The 17317-nt window shown below is 46.3% G+C and overlaps 1 protein-coding gene across 1 annotated transcript in view; it reads left to right on the top strand.

Moving 5' to 3' along the window:
- LOC119436601 (annexin A4-like) overlaps positions 1-14664 on the top strand; it is a 34651-nt gene extending 19987 nt beyond the window's left edge. Inside the window, exons 11-14 of the mRNA XM_049659645.1 lie at positions 279-337; positions 6479-6601; positions 9514-9577; positions 14480-14664. Of these exons, the coding sequence (XP_049515602.1) occupies positions 279-337; positions 6479-6601; positions 9514-9570 (239 nt within the window). The 3' untranslated portion in view covers positions 9571-9577; positions 14480-14664. The remainder of the gene's footprint in view (positions 1-278; positions 338-6478; positions 6602-9513; positions 9578-14479) is intronic.
- The last annotated feature ends 2653 nt before the right edge of the window (positions 14665-17317 follow it).

Here is a 17317-nt window from a genome sequence, read left to right as displayed (position 1 = left end):
CATCATCTCATTACTCATCTCCGCCCTAATTTTCTTCATATCACTTCTTTTTTAAAAGTGCGATTAAATATCAAGCTTCTTGCTGGTGGGTGTCTCACAAGGCCCTGACGATACTTTGAAATCCCGCATGGTTCCAGAGGAAATATGATGATAGAGGCAAAGAAACGTTCATTTTAAGCGTTTATTGGCGGTCCGCTTTTATTATTGTGATAGAGCGGCGTTATCGGCTGAAGAACACTTTTAAAGCACATTTTGTGCTCCCTTTTCTTGCCATGCAGTGAAATGCGTCTACAACATACCGTTTTACTTCGCCGAGAAGCTGTACAAGAGCATGAAGGCAAGTCATTTCTTCGTGTACGACCTAACGCGTTGCTCTTGAGCCCGCGTTGCATGCGGCGAAGTTATTGCCACAGACGATGAAGTCTCCTGCTTGGCGTGCTTGATCACTACGTCGGCACGTATAATCCAGTCACGCGACGGTAAATGTTCGCATCAGCTCGTATATCTGGGACTGAGTTAACAAAGCTTTTCGTGCCATTAGCCGGCTGCTTTCGCTCATAATATGTCTAGCATCATGATTGGTCGGAGTTTTCTCTTAGGAAACAATTCTAGCGTAAGAGCTTTGTGTACTACGGGCCCTGGGGTAGAATTCCCAAAGATTTTCTTTCATATGTGCTCTTTGCCATTGGCCGGCTGCTTTCCCTCATAATAGGTCCAACGTGAGATGTTGCTTGGGAATACAGACCCTAGGCCCGTGTTCAGCTTAATTGAAAGCTACCTTTCTAACCGGACATTCCGTGTTAGAATTCGGAACATGTTGTCTATGCAATTTGTGCAGGAAACTGGAGTGCCTCAGGGTGGCGTCCTTAGTTGCACCCTTTTTATTGTTAAATGAATTCATTGCGCTCCTGCATTCCGAGAAGTTTATTTTATTGTGCATATGTTGATGACGTGCAGATAGGATTGAAGTCATGTAACCTGTCCATCTGTGAGCGACAAGTTCAGCTAGGCCTGAACAAACTAAGTGGGCTAATGAGAATGGATTTAAGCTCAATCCCCAAAAGAGCTGCTGTGTCCTGTTTACAAGAAAAAGATGGCTGGTCCCAGAGCCCAATATTGAACTCCATGGAGAACGCGTTCCTGTGAATGCAGAACACAAATTCTAAGGTATCATACTAGACTCAAAGCTTACCTTTATTTCTCACATAAAGCACATTAAAGGTAAATGCCTAAGAACGCTAAATATCCTTAAAATCCTGTCGCACACAGCGTGGGGTAGTGACAGGAAGTGTCGCATGACTCTGCAGAAAAGCCTTATATACTCGCGTTTAAACTACAGTGCTGTAGTCTACCAATCTGCTTCACCCAGCACCCTGAAGATGCTAGATCCTGTGCACCATCTAGGTATCCACCTCGCGACTGGTGCCTTCATGACAAATTCCATACAGAGTCTCTATGTAGAATCAAATGTGTGGTCTCTTGATCTGCAGAGGACATACTCTAGTTTCTCATACTTTCTGAAAGTAAGCTCGAACTGTGAACATCCATGCTATTCTACGAGAAACGATACAACATCAAGTATACTTTTTCGCAACCGACCTTCTGGGAGACAGCCCTTTTCACTGCATGTACGGAAATTGAGTGAGGACATGGGTATTCCGCTACCTACACATGAAATAATGGCTCCAGCAAAGCCGCTTTCGCCATGGCTGTGGCAGGAGATAGTGTGTGATTTGTCATTTGCAGACATTACTAAACACGCTTCAGAGGTACACATTCGTATGCACTTCCTTGAGCTGCAGTGGAAGTACTCTTGCCCACAATTCTACACTGACGCATCGAATTCACTTTCCGGCATCTCATATGCAGCTGCTGGTCCATCATTCTCAGAATCCGACGTCCTGCACCGGGAAACCAGCATCTTCACTGCAGAAGCCTATGCAGTGATGGCGGCTGTGAAAAATACTAGAAAAGCACACCTTCCCAAAGCGATTATATTCACAGACTCCTTAAGTATAGTGAAAGCTTCAAAATTACTACAGAAACACAAAAATCCTATAATCAACGACCCTTACGCGCTGCTATGCACAACCTATATGTCTAACCAACATGTTGCATTATGCTGGGTGCCTGGGCACAGAGGCATCGAGGGAAATGTGCTAGTAGATGAAATGGCTAAAGCCATGGTAACGAAAGTTAGCAATTTGTTCATAGCAGACCCAGCCACAGACCTGAAGTGATTCCTTCGTAAAAAGATCAGGAGCTATTGGCAACACTAGTGGCATGCCGAAACCTTGATTAAGCTGCACGCAATCAAACCCCAGTTAGGGAATTGGTCGCCACTATCAAAGTCACGACGATGTGATATGCTCTTTTGCCGACTGAGAATAGGGCACACCTATGGTACCCATTCTTATCTTTTACTGGTGCTGAACCTCCCAGCTGTGGTAGATGTGGCGAGAGGCTGACCGTCCTCCACGTCTTGGTGGAGTGTCGGGAAGCAGAACCTGAACGAAAAAAGCATTTTCCTCAAGCTTACCTGCAACGTATCCCCTTTCATCCCACACTGTTTCTTGGCGCAGAACCATTCTTCGGGTCTAAAGCGGTGCTTAATTTTTTAAACGATGTTGTGTTACACGTTATTAGCCCAAGAGATTCGTAGCACGCCCTCTCTGTAGAGGGTGCCGCTGCGATAGGAGTATACTGTAAGGCACATGCCTCTGGGCCCTTGCGCTCAAGGGCTCTGGTGAGGCAGCTGTGCCATTGGCTTGGCACATTTTATTGTGTTACCCGGGCATAGAATATGTTTTATGATCATAGCCCATATCACTTGTCATTCTCATTATTTTAGTGTCTATATATTTTACGCCATTTACAGCGTATGTTTTAAGCCTCTATACAGCGCATGTGCAATCACCATGTGCCATTTACCACTTCATAGACTGTTTCATACTATCTTTCTTGGCGCTCTTTGGCCATCCCTGGCCCTTGCGCCAATAAAATTCATATATCATCATGATCATCATCATCATCCCTCCCCCCCCCCCCCCCCCCACGCACGCACGCACACAAAGAAAGAAAAAAAGCTCTTACACTACAATTATTTGTAAGAGCAAATTCCAGCAAATCTTGATTCTGGACAAATTAGCGAACGTAGCCATCCAATGGCAAAGAGCACGTTCGAACAAAAAGCTTTGTGAATACGGGCTCATGTCGTTTGGAAGTACTGATGTTCAGTGAAACAGAGAGGTCAAGACGTTCGGGTCGTAGGCGCCGGACGACTTTATTGTGTCCTCTGCGGAGCTTTTACCGTCATGTCCTCCATCCGGTGCACTATCACGCAGTGCCTTACGTGTGACTGTAGAATTCACGCCGGTTTCATACTGTAACATAAGAACCATCTTGAAATGGCGCGCAACGGGACGGCACCTGTGAACAGAGGCGCAACGGGTTGCGCCTGTGTTCGTCTTCCAACATTTAACTCCTTTAAAGTTCATACTGTAACATCTATGCAAGGCGATGTTCAATAAGCGTAGCATGAGCAAGACCAACGCACTCGTGAACAGGACTTGTATTTGCAAAAAGCTCTTACAATAGAGTTTTCCCTCGGGGAAACCTTCAGCTAATCCTGATGCTGGACATTAGTGCTGATGATGACCACATTACTGATGTTGAACAAAGAACACTTACAAACAAAGAGCTTTGTAAATTTGACTCCAGGTGTGTCACAGATGTGTCGCAGCTCTGATTAAGTGTGTCACAACCCTTTATTTTTGTTCACGTGACAGTGGCACAGTCACATTGGCACTATCCACCTGCAGTGTTCCTATCGTATATGTCGAAAGCTTTCTTGCTAGGATACAATTGACCGAACATTATTGGTGGGTCTTGTGCAGTGCCTGCTTGGGCGCTTCGAACGCTCGGCAGGGTACAGACGATAGTTTTTCTACATTCTGACCGGTATAACGGCTACGTTATGTTCATACAAACACATAACGGCTACGTTATACCGGTCAGAATGTCGGCAATGCTCGGAGATGCGAGCAAAAGTGCACGACCGCGCAGCTGCTCTGCTCACACGTGCACAGCTGCCTGGGCATTTTTTTTAGGAAAACGCTGGGTCAGCGCATTTACAGGTCGTGTATAGAAACGAAAACTGAACCGTCATGTCACTATTGTTTGGGAATCGCGTGCAATTCGCCACATGTAAAGGCGAACTGAAAAAAAAGACAGCAGGTTATAACAAGATAAATTAGTCGTCCTATGGTTTTCAGCTGCCTGGCCCTAGCAACAGTTTGTTGCATATTTATCCCCAAACACATTGGCAAACAATTAGTAAGCCATTCAAAATACCTGCAAGTATTCGACGAGAGCACTGCTTGACGTACTATCACATTCATGTTTGCAGCGTGGATTTGAAAAAAAAAAAAACATTTGTACAGTAGGAAACAAGTAGTCTGGACGATCGCTGCGTGGTGTCTTCGTTATCGTATTAATGAAATAAATTTCATTGCACTTTCTCTTATATAAGAACTTTTAGTGCTTGCGAAAGTTTCTTATATGAATAACGATAAGCCTGCGGAGCGTTCCCGCGATTGCCAGCCCCACGTGGTTCAACTCTGCAGCACGGAGGAGCCGGTATAAAAGGTGTAAGAGTGGGGCTGAAGATTAATATACAGAAGGCAAAGATAATGTTCAACAACTTGGCAAGAGAACAAGAATTCAGGATCGCCAGTCAGCCTCTAGAGTCTGTACAGGAGTGCTTTTATCTAGGGTCAATTACTCCCAGGGGACCCTGATCATGAGAAGGAAATTTACAGAAGAATATAACTAGGTTGGAGTGCATACGGCAGGCATTACCAAATCCTTACTGGGAGCTTACCACTGTCGATGAAAAGAAAAGTGTACAATATATTGCATTCTACCGGTGCTAACATATGGGGCAGAAACTTGGAGGTTAACAAAGAAGCTCGAGAACAAGCTAAGGACCGCACAAAGCGATGGAACGAAAAATGTTAGGCCTAACGTTAAGAGACAGGAAGAGAGCGGTGTGGATCAGCGAACAAACGGAGATAGCCGATATTCTAGTTGACATTAAGCGGGAAAAGTGGAGCTGGGCAGGCCATGTAATGCGTAGGATGGATAACCGGTGGACCATTAGAGTTACAAAATGGGTGCCAAGGAAAGGGAAGCGCAGTCGAGGACGGCAGAAAATCAGGTGGGGTGATGAAATTGGGAAACTGGCAGGCGCTAGTTGGAATCAGCTAACGTAAGACAGGAGTTATTACAGATCGCAGGGAGAGGCCTTCGTCCTGCAGTGGACATAAAAATAGGCTGCTGCTGCTGAGGATGATGATTAGTTCTGGCCGGAATGGACCACATTGCGCTCGTTTATTCCTAAATACCGCGCGTTATAAGCGCATTGTTACGTTAAAAATGGTTTTGAATCATCCTAAGTGCGGTCGGCGTGGGCCAGCCACCTCCAGACATTGAACGCGCCCTAAACGAAAGTGCCCGGTCCCGGAGATAAGAGAGCCACGCTCAGCGAGACCAGTGCCTCAAAAGTCAAATTATGTCCCTAGGCACCTAGGAGCTCCACGATTGCCATGACAACACGTGTTAAGCGGAAGTCTCCGCTGTACCTTCTAGCAATTGTAAAGTCGCCGCCGGGCTAGCCTTGCTAGCCTCGCAGCGCGGCTCAACTCTAGTCGGGCGCAGCTTCCAGCAGCCTTGCCATGCTAGCCTCGCAGCTGGGCCCAACTATATTCAGGTGGGAACGCGGCATAAAAGGTCGACTGGCGCAAGAGAAGAGAGATAGCGGGGGCTCAGCCGGCCGGGAAGGAGGAGGGGCCGTGCGCTCAAGAAGACGACGATGCTCGAGCCAATGCTGATGATGATAGTTTTTTCCTACACGCGGACGCAACCCTCGGGAACCTAGCCCAAGCTTAACAGCTTCGCTGTAAAAAATATTTTGTTTACTAAAAAAGAAAACGGGCTGCCTCTTAACCCTCAATGATGAATAGCTATACGCCTTTCCTGCAAGAACTTGAAAAATAATATCAGTTAAAGTAGCGGGAGAAGCAATACTGCTGTAACTATTGAAAGAAGCCTATGCAATCACCGAATCCTAGAGAAGGTTATGGAAATTGAAGCGCATTATTTAGCTGTCATTAATTTAATCTTCTTGCTGATATTTGTGACAGAGTAACGGCTATGAATGTGGAAGGCAACATGCCACCAACTGGATCCCAACTTGCAACTTTTGCCTGGTGTGTGCTGCGCTGTATACCGACGGCAACAGTGGCTGCCTCCCCATCAACCTTTATTTGGGCTTGTCTGCAGATGCGTTTGTCACTTAGTTATGAGAGTATTATCTAGAGTGCTATAGCCAACAAATGCATCGCGATAAGTACCTACTCTTATTGGTAAAATGAACTTCTCACACAGTGAGGGTACGCGCCTCTCTTTCGCCTTGCAGGGTGCTGGAACTAAGGACAAGACCCTCATTAGAATAATCGTGTCCCGCTGTGAAGTGGACATGGTCCAAATTAAGGAGGAGTTCGTCAGGAACTACAAGACTCCACTGGAAAGTTTCATACAGGTGCGAGTGCTGTGTAGGGCAGCGCTGCTAACTCATCTGTCATCTGTGTAGTACACGTAATCTGTGCAGCTCAATCGTGGAGGGCTCAGTTCCTTCGTTGGAAGAATCGTCTTGCCTTGTCCCATGGTCATTCTGTTGTTTAGAACGTGTCCTGTCTTCCTACACCTGAAGAAGCTGCTGTTTTTCTACGGGGCCAACAATGGCCCTCAGAAACTTCCAGAACACGCTTTGTTACCTCGCGATATTGTCGTGTTCCAGGCGACCCCCCCCCCCCCCCCCCTACACACACACACGCACACAGACACGCACGCCTTCTCATTAAAAAAAATGTATTTTTTTTAGTGAGAACGCAGAAAAATGGAAAACAGCTTTCTATGGAATCAACCGGAAGCGTTGCACAAGAAAACAGCTAGTTCCTGCAAATTCTAATAGTTATACGGTGTAGTTCAGTCATTATTAGAAGTGCTGACAACGGCTAAACACTGTTCACTTCAGATGTCGTGTCACAATCACGTCTCTAAAAGAAAAGAGAAAAAAGAAAGAAAGACAAGAAAAACGTTTTGGCGTTACTACTGAAGACTGATACGTAAGAGTGATAGGCTAATACTGTATTTACACGATTCTACCGCGCCAGCGATTGTAACGCGCAGTTATATTACCGCCAAAATATAAAAAAAATTACTTGGTGCCGATTCTACCACGCACGTCAAATAACGAAACCTGAGTCGACGCGTATACCGTGTTCAAACGATCTTATGGAACATACAAAGGCACACAGACACACACACACAGCTGATCGTGGTAGCTATTAGCTATATCGGAGTCCGACGGCACCTCTTTTTTGCTGTCTACCGACCACAGAAAGTCCTTTTCAGTCCCTCTAATGCATTAGAAATGCTACACTTCTTGAACGCTCGCGCACGGCCGCTGGCTCGCGCAACCAGCGTCTGCAGTAGAGCATTCCACGCACCATGCATGGACCTACCTTGCGACCTCTTCGAGTGTCGCTTTCTTCAGACGACTCGTTCGATGGCAGTGTGGCTAGCTACCTTGCATAGATTTTTTTGTAAGAATAGGTTTCGTTTTTGATTAGAATTAGTTAAGGTTGTAACGCGCATGCAAATTCGAATGCACCTTTTATTCAAAAAAGGTGCGCGTTAGAATCGTGCACATACGGTAGCAAGGTTTCATGGTTCCTACAGCTTTGCTCAAACATATGCTCCAAATGTGACAGCGTAACAATGCATAGGGATGTTCGCTGTAAAGAACGCAATGAAATTAAAAAAAAAATTGCGGGTTTTTATGTGGCAAAACGACAATCTGTTATGAGGCACGCCGGTTAGTGTAGTAATCCGGTTAAGTTTGATCCCCTGGGGTTCCTTAACGTGCGCTTAACTTGAAGTACGCGAACGTTCTTGTATTTCGCCTCCATCGACAGCTAGCGTATTGGCGAAGGCTGCGGACCAATGAGAAAGTTTTCTTTTGTAAGGAAAGCTTATCATTGGTCCACAGCGTTCGTTAATTCGACCCACGAATTCTTATCACAATCGATATAGGCAGCGCGCTACGCGGCGATGAAAAACGCAGCTGTAACGCTCTGGTCCGTTTCGAATGACTATTATACATATAGCGTCTGCCCATTATCGGCGCAAATAACCAGCAAGCCTCTCCCGGAATTAACGTAACGGTTATATTTCAGTTCTATTCCTTCAACTATGCCTCTCGAAAAGTTCACTTCTTGCCTTGTCGATCTGATGGAATAGAGCGCTGGCACAGTGGCCGGCAGTTCCAGATAACATGGCCCGTGTGCTTTAAAAAATTCAATTGTTTTTATGCGCCATCTTCCTGAAATTTAAAGCATGTTATGCAATATCTTTGTAAGTAAATGGAGGGGGGTATAGCAAGCATAAAAATGACGAGTGCTGTTTTTATAGGATTTTTAAAATATTAAAGTCACCGGGAACAATCACAAACTCGGGACCGGTTCGAGTAAAAAGGAAAAGCTTGCGTTCGATTATGCACTCAAAAAGGATAGCAGATTTTTTTTTTACCTCCCAACGCCACCTAAGAAGTTCGATAAATGTAAAGTTTGAAAGAGAACAGTCGTTATTACAACCAACTGCTCACCAAAAGTCATCTTCAGTTCAACATTGTCGTGCCAACAACTACGGGTTTCAATGGCTTCCTTTTACTCCGCAGTTCGGTCATTTCGGCAGAGGAAACTGAATAATCCGCTGGGCACTGTCCGTCTCGCGCAAATCGTCTTTCAGTCGGACATTCGCAAATGTAACTTGCTTGCTAAATATCTCGGTGTATCTCCGAACGCTGCCAAGGAACTTCCTTGACAAAAAAAAAAAAAAAAAAGTGGGACGGACAGGCGGAAAAACTTCTCACAAATGATTGTGTTCGATGTCACGTTAAATGTAAGGATACGAGGGAGATACAAGACCACGGGTGAACATTACACGCGAAGAAACAAGGCAATATGAAGGATGCTGTACATATAAAAGAAAAAGAAAGCTAAACAACCAGCCGTATACGGAATAAACGTTGCCAACGTTTGACTCTGAGTCATCTAGTTCGCACCTGGTGAATATATGGGCTAAATGAAACTTCAATACACGATGCGCGCCTTGGCTACGTGTATTCCGGATGCGCTCGGTGGTGAAGTGCGATTTGTTAGCATTCTTCGTCTTGTCCAGTTTCTTTGTGTCATGTTCACCCATGGTCTTGTATTTCCGCCTTTCCATACCCTTATATTTAACCTCACATCATCCAATAAATATTAGTCGTTAGAATCACTTTTGTCTGCCCGTCTCCTTCCTTGTCGGAAAATCTTAGCGGCGCTTGAGGGCACACGAATTAGGTTCCAACTAGCTCGTATTCAGTGTCTGTTGCTATTTTGATCCCAGAGTGACACCTCGGGTGACTACCGGAAAGCCCTCCTTGCCCTCGTCACCGGAAACTAATCTGTGGGTAAGCAGTAATCGTGTCGTATCCGCTGATATGGCGTCGTAATGGGACTTAGTCCACCAGCATTGGCCATGAACGTGTAATCACTGCCTCGTAATTATAGAATGTGACGTCAGAAAGCACATACTATCCGTGTGTGTGTTTTTTGTTTTGTAGTTCAAGTCGATTAAAAAGAAATATCGCGTGTGACAAATCACTTTATTTGGTCTGCTCAGGTGGATAGCCCCGAAGAGGCACACTATATTTGTGCGACAAATCACAATGTCCAAGTGGCCAATGAAAACATTCACGAAGTAATTTCCTTAATTAGTCACTTTAGGACCCATTCTCCAATTCTGAAATTGAAGCCGAACTGTGGTGAAGCCAAGTCTGTTTAGCAGAAATCGTAATAGGGCCATTTTCGAGACAGGCGCGTCCCCAAAATGTACTACAAAACGCACTGGCGTTCTAGTTACGATTAACCCGAACTGCTTTGCGCGTGCTTTTGATAAAATGTTCAGTGTAACGCCAGTGAATCTTGCGGCACGCTTTAAGGTTGGATATCTCGAAAGTGGTGCAAGTTTTGTGATTTATGCTAAATAAACATGACTTAACTATACTGCTCGGCTTCAATATTGCAATTGGGACATGTGCGCTAGAGTCAATATTCAAAGTTTAATGTTTAGTGAATATTCTTCAATGAGCCACCTGGACATTGTGGTTTGTCGTGAAAGTAACGTCCACCTCTTCAGGTAGTCCATCTGAAACGCGCTATATATGTATATGCTCCATGTGATTTAAAAAATTCAAAAAGATGAAAAGCTTTTAAAACATTGAAAAATGATTTTCGAAGTGAGAATGAATAGCAAGTCGTAGTTATGCACGAAGCTCATGCACGCAATTACTGTGTGGTCAGTAATGGTATACTGTTCGTATACGACTCGTAGTGCAGACATTCCGGTGCCTAATTCCGAACTGTGAGCGAAAGGCATGATGAAAAAAAGAATAACTTGTTTGAGGTCGTCTTTCTGAAATATTACTATTCGGTTCGGTGCGAACATTTCCCTATCGAACATCCCTAAATTTGAGTCTCTTATGAAGCCATCGAGTTGAGGCATTCTTTTTTTTCTGTTTTCGGGCACCAACAATCCCTAAATAGTAAGCAAACTCATGCAAGGGGCCCCAAATGTTTTCGGAATGCGAAACTGAGTAATCTTATGCCGAATACTTCTCATTTCCATACGATGAGAAATATAAAGGTTCTTTGGAATCGGTTTGGCAATACGAATGCTTATTTATGTTATATGATACATCTAATGCAGTTATCAGCTAAATTTCAGCTCAAATAAAAAGCTTGAAAACGAGAAAATTCACGTATGTGCCATTTCACGCCTATCGCCGTAGCGGAAGGTGTTTTAGTTGGTAGTGGCCCCCTTATTTGCTAGGAATACATGTGAACACGTCGCGCATGAAACCAAGTGGTTGAGGCTCGCTTCAACGACCGACACCCGACACATCAGTGAATAAAAAATACTTTCAGGTCTACGCGGGAATTTACCAAATGGCGGCTCTTAGACAGTTACTAGCCTTCTCTCGCCTATATTGCATCATGCATTTACTTGTTCCCCATCCGCTGCTATAAAACGCAGACGACTCTCCTTAAGAAGAAGTAGCTAGGTCAAGCCGAAGTTTCGGGTATAAGGAACATTGTGCGACCATTTGGTAAAGGGGGGGGGGGGGGGTAATCCGCTTAACACAAACCGCGAAAGCGGTTAAGCCGAACATCCGCAGCCGCCAATGCCGCAAGCTACTCGGCTCAACCAAAGGTCCTGATTGGTTGACTTGGAGGAGGCCACTCTGCCAGGTACATGGTGAGCAAATAGTCTTTCTGTGGACATGAACAGTTATGATGGCCTCTACGATGAAATGAGAACCTGCAGGGCTGACACCACAGAAACGATATAATTCAGAAAGCATTGGAGGAGCCTCTGTTATCTGATAATTACTGCGCAGAAGCCGTACGAATCAGCGGTATTTACAAATGATGCAGCTGATAACTATACCTTGCGTACTTCAGCGTATTTATTGAACAACACCAAACCACCGAAAGCAGATGCACAGGCTTGCACAGCGCCAGCAAGCAAAACTTACTCGATTGCTTAAAAGCGCAAAACGCAATAACTTGTATCGTGCAAATGAATAAATGTCTCCTTTTGTATTTACCTTGTGGTTCTAACGATGTTTCAGCTGTTATTTTGTGTCGTTAATATGTGGGCGCACTAGGAATATAGTACACTTTCCATTTTTTGGGGGTAAACTTTGTCAGGACCAACGTCTGATAAAAAATGAACAAATTTTCGCGGCCCCTTCGAATTCGGCTTAACGGGAGCCTACTCTAAAACTAGCCTTCTGCTCGGCCGCATCACGTGTAGCACCGCCGTGGCACTCTCAAGCGAAACAAAAACTCGCGGGCCTCCGAGATCTGTATAGTGGGGAGCAATGCACCGCGCCGGAGCTACGCAACTTCTTCACGAGCAGCATTTCTATCTAAATAATTGGCTAGCAGTAGATGTCAGAAGTGAAATTTGGGGGACGACCGGTTTTTTGTCAAGCTCGGGAAGACCTTCCTCTCAAGAAGCGTGTACTAAATATGTGTGGAAGCGACATTGTGCTGTTTCGCTCGCGCACGGATTTTCATGCTGATGCAATCTGTCTGTGCGTGCACGGACCGAGCATCCATGGACCGGTAGGTTGTAGCAACGTTGGTGAGATAATTCGCAATTTTTGGCAGTTAGACAGCTCTTAAATCAAAGAAAGTTCTTGTTACAGGATGTATAGTGCGTAGCCTGCACGTGGATCTACATAGTGGGTGTCTGGGTTTTTTTTTGACTGCACGCTTATGGATAAGGAAGAAACATTAATATGCGTGACGACCACATTCTGAAAACATTTTAGGGCAGGTGTATACTTCGCGCAAGATTTACGAAGCAGCATTGCTTATTACTCTTACGAGTCACCTAATCTCAGTGACAACATGGTACGTGAATATTTTAGCAACTAGAAAAGCTGCTAAACCTGCCGAGACCATGCCTTTAAGAAAGTGCTCGCGCTTTCTTCATGTCGTGACATGTACACCTCTTCCTCTTGGCTCTCGCTTCAGCAGAAATTGTTCGGAGATATCTTCCTAATGTGATAAAATGATTGGAATAAATGCTCGTGCGAAAGCGCTTACGGCACTGGAAAAACAGTGTGATGAAAATCGCTCTTCCCCCTCGTTCCGACATGCGAGGGTGGCAGGTTACTGATTGTAGAGCTTGCCTAAGGACGGGGAGCGGTCTCACATTGAACATTGAAAATTACCGAAGGCCTGTATTGACAAAGCATTGTGCACGCTAGAACGATCCGCAAGAACAGGCGTCGGACAGTCGTGATCGAAAACATACAGTATTATTAAAGGCAGACGGCCAATTGAATAAACACTTCTTGCGAACCAAAAAGCTTCGTTGATTCGGCCCCTAGCTGTTGCGCAAGCAAGAGGGAAAATGGAAGGGAAACATTGACAGGTTGGAGCCCCCCAGTGTGTTAATGTGCCTTTTCTAAGAATCGCTTTCGGTTCGTTTTCGTCGCGAAGTTAAGATTCCGTTCTGAGCCAAATAGCTGGTTGCAAAATCGTTTCCTATATGGAGCGTGTATATGTCTCGTTAAATAAAATGAACGTATAACTTTTCTTTCATAGCATGTCATGCACCCAAAAGAAACTTAGACCGTTCAAACTGTTCGTAAATGCAGATGTCAGTCAATCGTGATGTTGGATATATTACTAGCGAAGGCGGGCAGCGAATGGCATATACACTTTCGAACAGAAAACTTTGTAAATTTGGCCCATCTGATCTGTTTTCCCGCTCTGGTGTAATCTTGTGTCGATATAATGCGAATTAGTGGCGAAGCTACAAATGATGGACGCCGTGGTTTCGCGGTGCTCAAATAGGTATTGCCTGCGAAAAAAAAAGAAAAAAAAACAACAAAAAAAACCGTGCTTGCGCTTTGAGGCGGAACACTAGAGATAGAGAGACAGCGGAGCTGATGGGCACCTAGCTAGTCCTTGCTTTTGGGCTAGCCTAAGCGCTACCAAGTCATCCCCAGCATTTCCCGGAATTTATTGATTATTAATCGATTATCAATTAGCTATTGATTGGCTATCGACTGGCTATCGCAAGGTATTGGCCACGTATTTGGGCTCGGTTAAGCACTACCAAGTCATCCCCAGCATTTTCTGGACTTTATTGAGTATTTATCGATTATTGATTAGCTATTGATTAGCTATCGATTGGCTATCGCAAGGTATTGGCTACGTATTTGGGCTAGGCTAAGCACTAACAAGTTATCCCCAGCACTTTCCGGAATTTATTGATTATTGATTGATAATCGATTAGATATTGATTGGCTATCGATTGGCTATCGATGACTGACTAAGCTTAAATAGTCCCAACCATGCTTAGCTAGACTTACCTGTGAACTAGCGAAGCTGAGCCTGTCTATGTGCCATTGCTATTGGACCCTTTCTCCACTGCCGCCAGGATCAGCCCACATTTTTTGTGGACGACTAACGGACTAACGGCCGGCTTAAACAGCTCCGCTGTTAAAAAAAGAAAAGAAAAAAAAATAAGGGAGGAAAATGTTTGCTGTTTGTTATGGAACGAGGGGGAGGAATAAAGCGATTCCTTAGCGCACATCAATGAAAATTCGTTTTGTCTAGTCTTTTGAGTGGCGAAGACCTGTTTGAGCACTTGGGCGTGGCTCACGTGCTTATCACTGACATAAAAAATGCATGTTCTGAACATTCTTCTGTGCAATGACTGTTGATGCTATTTCCCCCCTTTACGTATTTATTATTTATTTCTTCATTTATTCATTTATCTTTTGCAGGTTTAGCGTAGGCGCCTACAGAATCTGCGAAAAGACCAGCGTCCTCATGCGGCAACAAAGACAACGCCTGCGCGTATTGGCACGGGGAACGCCACAGCAACATCTTCGAAAAGCAGATCTGCGCCAGGCTCCCCAGAAATGCAGTCCTGAAAGTCATTTGCGGAGGACATTAAAAAAATTCAAATATACGTTTAAGCAGTGTAATACGTGCAATGCGATGCCATCGTCCAGCTGAAGGCATCGTAGATAACTGCTTCCTTTCACTTGCGCCGAGCTTTGCTGTACTTTGAGCGTTGCTGCGAAATCGTTCATTGCGGTTCATTTCCGAGTGCCTTAGCGGTCGAGCGACCTTTATTTGCTCATATGTTTATTTACAGTTGCGCCTGTATTATAGTACTGCTCTCAAATTGAGGCTGTCGAACCCACAGTTTTTCTTAATAAGAGATGGCTGATGTACATCGAAGAACTAACGTGTAGTGGCTGCAGCATCGGAGTCGCATGATAACTACGTAGACGCTCGCGCCTGCACGAGGCATGAGCGGCTGGCACGCACCTGCACGGGCTAGCGTTCCGAGACAGATTAAAAAATGTTACGCTAAGTGATCGGTTGTCGGTTTTTACTCTCCCGCGAGAGCCCTGAGACGTTACTGGTCTACGTGGTCGCTCGTCGCCACAGTTTGGTGACCTCGTACGTGATACTGCCATACGCTCCTGTGGTAGAGACGACCATGGACCAGACCAACGCCACGAGAGCTCAAGGCCAGAACCCTTCCGACGAACGGGGTGAGCCCTCCTGTTCGGCCATCGCCGTCCGCCTCCCGCAGTACTGGGGCCAGCATCCCTCGGCGTGGTTTCAGGCCGAATCGCAATTTCAAGTCGCTGGTATCCGCTCTCAAGCCTCAAAGTTTCATTACACCGTTGCAGCGCTCTCGCCCGCCGCCATTGACGAAGTAGCAGATTTGTTGAACGCCCGGCCCATTGTCTACCGCCGCCTATGACGATATCAAGGCAGCCCTGCTACAGCGCACAGCAGCTTCACAGCGTTCTCGCATCGAGCAGCTTCTGTCCGCTGAAGAACTCGGCGACCAACGCCCTAGTCAACTTTTTCGCCGAATGAGGCAACTGCTCGGAGACAACGCCAGATCCACTGACGACGCGCTGTTGCGCGAATTGTTTTTGCAACGACTCCCGGCTAACGTGCAGATGGTCCTGGCGATAGCCTCTACCACGGATCTTACCGGACTTGCCGCTTTGGCCGAAAAAGTCATTGAAGTAGCCACCCCAACCACCGTAGCCACGACATCTTCTCCGGGTGACAGTACAACCGCCCTGCAAACCCTTCCCTGCTCTTCAGCAGCGCAATCTGCGCTCGACTCCTTGTGTGAGCGCCTGGAACGCATCATCTATGGAGCGGAACATTGCCACACGTCATCTCGACGCCAACGCAGCGGTAGTTCCAGCAAATCAAGACGCACGGGCACCCGCGATGTAACATCAACTACAACGTCTGGCGTTTGCTACTATACCACCGCCGTTTTGGAAACGACGCTCGTCACTGTCGGCGTCCCTGTGCTTGGCAGGGAAACAGGCTGGCCGCGACCTCTAACGGCGACGAGTGGTCCGGCCCAACACACAAGTCGCCTTTTCTACGTGACGGACAGAGTTACGGGACAACAGTTCTTAGTCGACACAGGAGCTGACGTCAACATTCTTCCCATTCACCACTCCGACCAAAAAGCGACACCTGTGTCGTTTTTACAAGCCGTCAACGGGACCAGGATTCCAGATTTCTCGTCACGCTCCGTCATGCTAAACCTTGGCCTTTGACGAGCGTTCCGCTGAATTTTCCTGGTTGCAGACGTCCGTCGTGCAGTCATTGGAGCAGACGTCTTGCACAACTACGGACTCCTTGTCGACGTTCAACGACGCCGTCTCATCGACTCCGTGACCCAGCTATTCGTTCCCGGCGTCTCATCGTCAACATCGCTGATCGCGCCTATTTCTGCCATGTTGGACGAACCTTTCGCCGTGCTCCTACACGAGTTTCCCACCTTGACGAGCCTGCCGGACTGGACGCAAGCGGTGCAACATGACGTGTGCCATCACATCGTTACATCCGGCCCACCAGTCTATTTCTGACCCCGGCGTTTGTCCCCGGAGAAGCTGAAGATCGCTCGCGCGGAGTTCGAACACATGCTGAAACTTGGCATCATCCGCCCTTACTCCAGTAATTGGGCATCACCACTTCACATGGTGCCTAAGAAGACGGGAGACTGGCGCCCATGCGTTGATTACCGGGCACTAAACAACGTTACAGTTCCTGATCGCTATCCTCCCGCGAACATTCAGGACTTCACGGTAGCCTTGCAGGGTGTGACGATCTTTTCGAAGATCGGTCTCGTTCGCGCCTATCAACTACCGGTCGCTGATGAAGACATTCCCAAGACTGCCATCACCACACCCTTCGGTCTTTTTGAATTTCTCCGCATGACCAACCGGGCACGTCCTTGGTTAACCTCCCTACCTTTCCCTTCTCGTTTCTCTCTCTCTCTTTCCGCATGACTTTCGGCTTACGGAACGCGGGCCAATCCTTTCAGCGTTTCATCGATTCCGTCACCCGAGGCCTGCCTTTCGTTTTTGCATACATTGACGACCTTCTCGTCGCAAGCTCTTCCGCAGAAGAACATCTTCACCACGTGTGGTTGTTGTTTTCACGGCTTGCCAGTAGCGGAATTGTCGTCAACGCCGCCAAGAGCGAATTCGGTCAACCGGAACTCGAGTTCCTCGGTCATATCGTCGACGCTAACGGCATTAGACCACTGCCGTCCAAGATTCGCG

The sequence above is a fragment of the Dermacentor silvarum genome, chromosome 1 (genome assembly GCF_013339745.2).
Source record: "Dermacentor silvarum isolate Dsil-2018 chromosome 1, BIME_Dsil_1.4, whole genome shotgun sequence".
In the NCBI taxonomy this organism is placed as follows: Eukaryota; Metazoa; Arthropoda; class Arachnida; order Ixodida; family Ixodidae; genus Dermacentor; species Dermacentor silvarum.
Note: the sequence above shows the minus strand (reverse complement) of the source record. Positions and strands in the feature narration are given on the sequence as shown.